This window comes from Chanos chanos, chromosome 12 (genome assembly GCF_902362185.1).
Source record: "Chanos chanos chromosome 12, fChaCha1.1, whole genome shotgun sequence".
NCBI classification, from domain to species: domain Eukaryota; kingdom Metazoa; phylum Chordata; class Actinopteri; order Gonorynchiformes; family Chanidae; genus Chanos; species Chanos chanos.
In genome coordinates, this window is record NC_044506.1 from 3,833,854 (window position 1) to 3,842,248 (window position 8,395).

General features: G+C 38.2%; 2 gene segments (V, D, J or C); one reads left to right on the forward strand and one right to left on the reverse strand.

The window, feature by feature from the left end:
• Positions 1-4,746: 4,746 nt before the first annotated feature.
• LOC115825511 (immunoglobulin kappa variable 6D-21-like) lies at positions 4,747-5,288 on the reverse strand (the record flags this gene model as incomplete). The annotated part of the segment is given in 2 exon segments: positions 4,747-5,084; positions 5,231-5,288. Coding segments are annotated over 2 exon segments (396 nt in total), but the record flags the coding sequence as incomplete, so codon positions are not given.
• Positions 5,289-6,274: 986 nt separating this feature from the next.
• On the forward strand, positions 6,275-8,166 carry LOC115825515 (Ig kappa-b4 chain C region-like). The segment is given in 3 exon segments: positions 6,275-6,280; positions 6,390-6,441; positions 7,830-8,166. Coding segments are annotated over 3 exon segments (378 nt in total).
• Positions 8,167-8,395: the final 229 nt, after the last annotated feature.

Here is an 8,395-nt window from a genome sequence, read left to right on the forward strand (position 1 = left end):
GACCAAATGTGTTTTTATTTGAGTTTGTGTGTTTGTTTAAAATTAATCATTAATAGTGTAGCGAACCAAGCACATAATCTTATCGATTTAAAAAAGGAGAAACATGAGGTAAGAAAGGAAAGCCTGATACAAAATAAAATAAAAAAGCACAGTCTTTCTAGAGATGGTCTTACTCTATTCTTATATAAGAGTAATCCTTATATAACAATAGGGTAATATTTCAAAGAAAAATCTAGAAGTAGGTCCTATTTTTGTTCAAATAGTGTTATTCCACTTCGACTTCGCGGCGGGGTCCTGCATCACTCTGTCGGAGTTTATTTCGCGATAATGGTCGGCTAGCTGTACATTATCCCACTTATTACACAGTTACTTACTAAAGAAATCAATCACTTGACACAAAATATTGATAGAAAAATTATTTCATTGATTTAAAAATGATTTTATTGCTTCCATAGCAATGGTCTGTTGCACCCAGTTGAAACCAGTACAGACCATCTGGGACCAGTTCATTCCAATAGACTAGCTACTGGATTTTCAACTGGAATTTCCACTGGGGTATTATTGTACTTGCTACTTTAACGCTACAATATATGTTGAAGAGTTATTCTGAATAATTTCTAGGTTCAGTTTTCAGAGCGTCGAGCTATCAACAGAGTTTTTCAGAATAACTAAATAGGTTCTGAATTAAGGTTATGGTTATAGCTAAATGACACTGGTATTATGTCTAATATTCATGGTGGATCATTAACCAGAATTTTCCTATACCACTGGCACAACATACTGGGTGCAGGCTGAAGAACATACAAGTCAGAATCTTTACGCAGCTTGAAGTAGGCCTACACAAAGGGTTAAATATGCCACAGTGTGTTTTCCATTTTAATACAGATCCAGGAACCAAAGGTACATTGACTGCCTGTGTTATTATACGTTTCAAGTTCAAGTTCAAGTTTAAGTTTATTTAAAGCCCAATATCACTGTTTACAGTCTCAAAGGGCTTTACATACCCACAGGATTACAACAAACAGAGCAGGGTGGCACCCCCTGACTTGATCCTCATAGCAGGCAAGAAAAAACTCCTCAAAAAAACCTAGATGCTAGGGAAAAATAGGAGAAATCTTGAGAAGTAGTAGTAGTAGTAGTAGTAGTAGTATTATCATCATCTCAATTATTATTAAGGGACAAGCACCAAAGGTGCAGGCACCTATTATAATTGTTAGAATTTTTCACTATTATTATTATACTTTCTGCCATGGAAGTCTATGACAGCCCATAGAACCCCACGGTGGATTTTGATGAAATTTGGCACACTGGTAGAGGACAGTCCATTGTATCGAAGCACCAAATTTGGGGTCGATCCATCCATCTCTGTAGCGTCACCAACAGGCCAAATTTCAAGGTATATTTTTTGCTTATAACTTTTGAATTGTTTGTCCTATGGTTATGATCTTTTTCCCCCTGAATCCTTGGGTCATCTCGATTCGAATGTGCCCATTGTCTTTAAAGTCTGCCTGTAAATAACCTTTCATTGGGTTTTATTGTTATTTTTTGTGTGCCTTTTTTATGTTTGTGTCTATTGATTTACAATTTCTCGAAAAATGGAAAACACGCTTTTATTTTGAAATTCAGTTGTACTATCTAGTGTTCATGCGCAGTTGTTAATAGTAGTGGCGGTAAAAAAGATTATGGATCATTTTTTTTGATTATGGATAAGGTGTTGGAGTGTTTTTTACATTTTAATGTTTTGGGGCACCCGGCTAAGGGGCACAAGGTTAGTGAGTCTGTGTTTGTTTTGTGTAAGAGTGTGTTTCGTGTTTGAAAACAATGCAGATATATCGTTTTTGTGCTGAGACCTACTGCAGGTGCTGAGGGGGAGGGTGTGATACACCACAATGACACACTCTGTGGAGGAAAGGAATCACACACCGCACTTACAATAACCCCACACAAGCCCATGTGAAATAGTCCTGTTGGATGTCCATTCATTAACACACAGCACATAACTCTTCACTTTCATTTCCATACTAATAGAGTATTATAAAGCAAAGGAGTCAAGTCAACAATCAGATTTTACGAAAGACTTGCAAGTTTAAATAACATAAGACTGAGTTTGTAATTCTTAAACACACTTAAATATACTCTCTTATTCACTGAAACAAGATTTTCCTGATATGCTTAATATTATCTGCATGCTAAACTTTGCTTTTTTTACACTGAACAAATCTTTGGGTTAAAAGTTGAAGGTTCACAGCGGTTCTCAGTTCTGAAGTGAAGTCTTCAGTGTTAATAGTACATGGGTTGAGAAGGTTGCAGTATCAGCCCACAGTAACAGAGTAACAGTAAATGAAGTAAGTCTTGCAAGCAGTTTGCATAATTCCATAATCAGAACTACAGATTTTGAAATAGTTAAAGTCAATTACCCCATGTATTAGCTTGTGTAAACCCACAAGTGGCATCAAACAAAGCGGGTCTGTGTAAAAGGATTTAAAGCTCATCAGCTAAAAGGATTTACGTATTTTATATGTTAAGAGTAATGTGTTTTTACTCACAGACAACAACTACTTTACACCCTCCAACAAAACTCATCCACAGTAATTGAAAAAGACTGACTTGTATGAAAACCTTCTCATGTAGAGACAGATGGAGTCAGAGCTGAACAAGTAGAGACCTGTGTGTCACACATTGCCCCCTGCTGGATAACATGATAACCTCTCACCCTTATCTCTAGGAATGTGTTTTAGACAGGTTTCCTCATTCTTCTCACACACATACACACGCACGCGCGCACATACACACACACGTTTAAAAAGTCATAAAAAATATGTGTAACTTAGGTCAGAAATTAGTGAGGGAAATAATATAAAAATATTCAGATTGCACTGTAATAGGAAGCATTTCCATTCAGCACCAAGTCTGTGTTCACAACACTCTTTAATTACAAGTGCACTGTTTACCCGGGAAAATCATTTCCATAGAGAGAGGAGACTTGCTTCGGCAAGTACATGCTTCGGTGCCCTGAAAGTGTTTGTAGCCCTGTGAGTTTAACACTTGATGACTGAGACCTGTCTGCCCCACTAACTTAACCCACACACACCATGACTTTCATGACCATCTTCATCTGGACACTTTTGTGATGTATTAAATGTAAATGAACAATTTGTGTCTTTGCTTTTGCTAAGTTATTTTTCCATATTTTCTGATGCAGTCCAGAGGACAGGTGGCTGTGGCAGTGTGAAATCTGCTCTTCCAGAAGACACAGAAAGGAGAAACAAAGAATCAAACCCAAACTATATCACTAGAAAAGTAGAAATGTTAAAAGTATTTTAGACTGAGCACAGCAGTGCGTAACTGGTTCAAACAGAACTGGATCGTATGAACCATGTGTGTGCCATATGGTGACAAAATTTTGCTGAAGCAATCATTAAAAACTGTAATTGAGTTAAATCAAAGGTTTGTGAGTTCCCTTTTCCTCCATGAGTCCATTTTAATTGGACGTGGGTTTTTTTCTTTGTTTGTTTTTTTTATTGATAGTATAACAGGGGACAACACTGCAGCCATGCCTCATGGGTGTTTGGGATGCTTGGTGTCAGAGAGGAGAAGAGAAGACCTATTCTGAGGGTTGTAAGACATCGTTCAACTCAGCAACTCATGCCTATTGTACAGAAGTACATTAAACATGGAGTCACTCTTGCGAATGATCCTATCTGGATAAAGAGACACTGTTTTTCTGCCAAAGAAAAGAACAAAGAAACAACAAAGCGAGATGTTTGTATTGAATGTCCGGCCTGAGTTTAATGTACTTTCTCTCATGCAGTTGCGACTTTAACTTCACCGTCTTATTACACTGTAACGCACAGAGTATTCGACGAAAGAAGAAGCGGCCGGATCCCTTTCATTTCTTAAAACGTCGACAGACTAAATCAGGAACCCTTCAAGATCATCAGAGGAGCAAGAGCCCCGAAGATCTTCAAGTGACAAGGAAAAGAACTTCTCCCTGGACATGTGAATCGCACTGCTCAACAGGCCACCAAAGACGTATCTTCGGTCGCCATGTAAGAGTGATTCAAAGCAAGTCTGGCATCTAGACACATTGTATGTAATTAACATGAAGAAAGTGTTGTTGTTTAGTGATCCTTTAGTGATTAAAATGAACACACTGTAATTCACTGCATTTGTTTATAGCCCTGTGAGTTTAACACTTGATGACTGAGAGCTGACTGCCCCACGAACTTAACCCACACATACCATGACTTTCATCACCATCTTCATTTGGACACTCAGCATGTAGCATTAAGGTGCTGACTCTTGTTGCAGAGTGCAGTATCAGACCAGATACAAATGCGAGAAAAGTTGAAGGAAGTGATGGAATGAACTCCAGATAGATACAGGAAGAAACAGAACTAATGGACAGGGCCTACAGAAGTGTGAGAGAAGAAACAGTGATCATTGTTAGTATGCAAAGAACAACGATCAACACAACAGCTGCAGAGCTCTTCAAGTGAGGAAGTGTGTGTGTGTGTGTGTGTTTCAGTGCGTGTGTGTGTGTGTGTGTGTGTATGTGTGTGTGTGAGTGTGTGTTTGAGTGTGTGTTTCAGTGTGTGTGTGAGTCTGTGAGTGTGTGTGTGTGTGTGTGTGTCTCTTCTCTGACCCATGTCATTCTCGTCCTCCTCAGCACCTGCAGTAGGTCCCAGCTGCAGCAGTGCAGTCTCTGTGCAGTCTGACTGAGGGAGGTTTTTGTACGGCGCTATATCACTGTGTGAAAAAGTTCTGACTGTTCAGATAATGTTTACTCTGACAGTAATAATCTCCTGCATCTTCAGTCTGAACTCCTCTGATGGTCAGAGTGAAGTCAGTCCCAGATCCACTGCCACTGAAACAATTTGGAATTCCTGACAGTAACTGGTTAGCAAATTTAATGAGGAGTTTAGGAGCCTGTCCAGGTTTGTGTTGGTACCAGAACAGCTCTTCATCTCCATTACCCCGCCGGTACACTGCAGGACTGGATTTACAGTTAATAGTGACTGTGTCTCCTGGAAGAGCAGATTTCACTTCAGGAGTCTGAGTCACAGTCACCTGTCCTCTGGAGTCTGATGTACAACAGAAATAAGCAACAAGAGATGAAAGTCAAACATTCCCTCAGAATTAACTGCGAACTATGTTTGAAAGCAATCAGAAACAAGAATGATTTGTTGAAACATACTTTTAAAGACATAATACAGAATGTTGTGTTTACCTTCCGTATAAAACAAAAGTATCCAGATGAAGATTGTGATGAAAGTCATGGTGTCTGTGGGTTAAGTTAGTGGGGCAGGCAGCTCTCAGTCATCAAGTGTTAAACTCACAGGGCTATAAACACTCCCAGAGCACTGAGCCATGTATTGCCAATGCAAAGTCTCCTCTCTCTATGGAAATGATCTTCCTTATTCCTCATAGACATAGACAAAGACTTTAATTTAAATATATAAGGATTTCACTTTCCTATATTAAATATAATATCATGTATATGTTTATATGATAATAACAAATAAAACTGACTGATATACACTTATTTACAATGTGTCCGTCTGGTCTATTAGTAATGTATCCTCATTGAGAGGTATCAGCACAGTCTGTTTGCATCTTCAGTAACACAAGGAAAAAGTTTGGAAACCCTGAACTATTTGTTCAGAAATAAATGAACATTGTCCTTACCGATGTTCCAAAATATTTGGTCAGCTTAATACAGCACGTTAAAGACAGTTGGGGTCTTACAAATGGGGAAACTGCAAAATGAATCAAGACATACTACAGTAAAGAGAATAAAAATGTTCTTACATATCTTGTTAATCAGTTATGATTCCATGGTTACCAAGTAATTGTTGTGTGGCTCACATTCTTTGAATAGTGACTAGAAACTGTCTGAGATTCCCATGCTATCCAGTAGAGGGCAATGTGTAATATTCAGGTCTTCAGCAATCCATCTGTTTCTGCATTAGAGTGTTTTTGAACAGCAAGTCAGTCTGTCTCAGTAACTGAAGAGAACTTTTGGTGGAGATACTGAACTGGATGTTGGCAGTGAGTATCTACACATGCTTTATCAAATGTATAATGTTTACTGTATGTACACATATGTCATTTTTGTAAAATATATCAGAACTGTTTCAGGAAATGGAGTAATTAGTAGAAGGATCTGTGTGTGTGGGGGGAGGTGGTTAATTTTGGACTTGTTTAAAACAGCACAAAATGACTGATAAATGTTTGTATTTGACAGAATATGACTTAACTGATAAGTTGATTGATGGCTGTCAGTGAGTTGATGAATAGTAGAGCTAATAGTGTGAAACAATGTGCTGTAAAGCACAGAGAGATCAGAGTCATTAGAGCAGGAGGTTTTTGTACGGCCACTTAACCAGTTTGTATCACTGTGTTGGACTTTTGGTGGAGGCACCAGACTGGATATTGGACGTAAGTACAAGTTTCTGCTCTTTGTGAAAATAAACTGTAGTAACCACATGTATTTCATAAATCCAGTTTGTAGAATAATATATTTTAGGCACATATTTTGAATTTGATTATATGGGCTATTAAAACAACAAACTGTATGGAAGTCAATAAATGTACCATTGTTTTTTTTTTTTATTTGATATTGGTAAAAATTCATTACACATTCTCAAACATGAATAACTGCTTGAATTGTTCCACACTGTTTTAAAGTTGTTTTTCGTTTCCGTGACTGCACACACACACACTGTGAGCAGTGAGCAGTGAATTTGTCTCTACATTTAACCCATCCAACACACCAGTAGTGAACACACACAACAGACGCAGGAGCAGTGGGCAGCATTCCTCTCTGCGCCCGGGGAGCATTAGGGTTAAGTGCCTTGCTCAAGGGAGTTGTGAGTATAAATGAAAGCATATTTTAGGAACATAAACGGAGGTTATGAGAAGAACTGGCTTCCACCACGTCCTTGACTCAGTTCCAATAAATGACGTTTAATGTGTGTTTTTCAATGTTTTAAGAATAATACAGAAGCATGATGAAATTTATGAAACATATATATATATATATATATATATATATATATATATATATATATATATATATGTTAGGATGGGAATTAAAAGAAAGAATGGATCAATTTTAGAGACCGGTAAAGTTAATGTCAGAACTGAATTTCTCCTTTCACTAGTGTATCAGTTTGAAATACTTATGAAAGAGGGAAGGGGGTGGTTTGTTTAACATTCCGTTGTAATTTCAAAGTGTTTAAAATTATTATTTAGACATTTTTCTATTTGAAAGTGTTGGGAATATTTGGATGAAATAATGAGGTATTAGATAAATATTCTGTCTCTCACTGTATAATTGAAAATTGAAGGTTGAAAACTCTTCTTGATGAATGTCATGGTTTTCATGATAAATGAATAGCTCTCTTTACAATTCATTTTTTCTGATTTATTTCACAGACTTCAAACTTCTTAAGTATTTTACCACTAGTACTTTACTGTGAAGCAGAGTTTCAAATATTTAATACTTTCAACAACATTTTTGAAAAAAAAAAAGAGAGAAAAGTTAAAGTTAAACTTGTTTCTTTTCAGGGGAGTAAGTGATGTGGAATAAAGGGTTATTTTGGTTCTTGTCACTAACTGTCTTTCAACGCTCTGCTGAACTTGGTTTTGTTCTGTGATGTAAAGATAAGGGAAGTGAAAGAGGCAGAGTCTGTGTACTTTTGAACCACACATAAACTGTCTGTTTCAAGAACATAAAAATCACACACTCTGCTGGTTGACTGACACGACACATGTCAGTTCTCTCCACTCCCAATCACAGCTGTCATTTCTGTTATGTCTCCTAGGCAACACTCAGCCCACACTGACTGTCCTGCCCCCCTCCAGTGAGGAGCTGAAGCAGGGGAAGGCCACACTCATGTGTCTGGCCAACAAGGGCTTCCCCTCAGGCTGGAAGCTGAGCTGGAAGGTGGATGGTCAGAGCTGGAGTTCAGGGGTGAGCTCCAGCCCTGAGGTCCTACAGAAGGACGGTCTGTACAGCTGGAGCAGCACCCTCACCCTCCAGGAGGAGCAGTGGACAAAGATGTCAGTGACCTGTGAGGCCACACAGGGCTCCCAGTCTGCTGTAACTCAAACACTGAGGAGAGACCAGTGTTCTGAGGAGTGAGGACACACATGCACACGCACACACACATGCACACACACTGTCCTTCATAGACCCTGCATAATCTGTGTGAGTCCTTCCAGTATCTTGACTTAAAATCAGAGAATTTTCCATGTGATATGTGTAATACTCTTGTGTTTCATATCAAACCCATTTATGTCCATGGCATGTTTGTGTTTCACTGCTTAAATTTTCTTTCTTTCTCATTCATGATTAAAATAAAAAGCTTTTTAATGACAGTCACTCTTC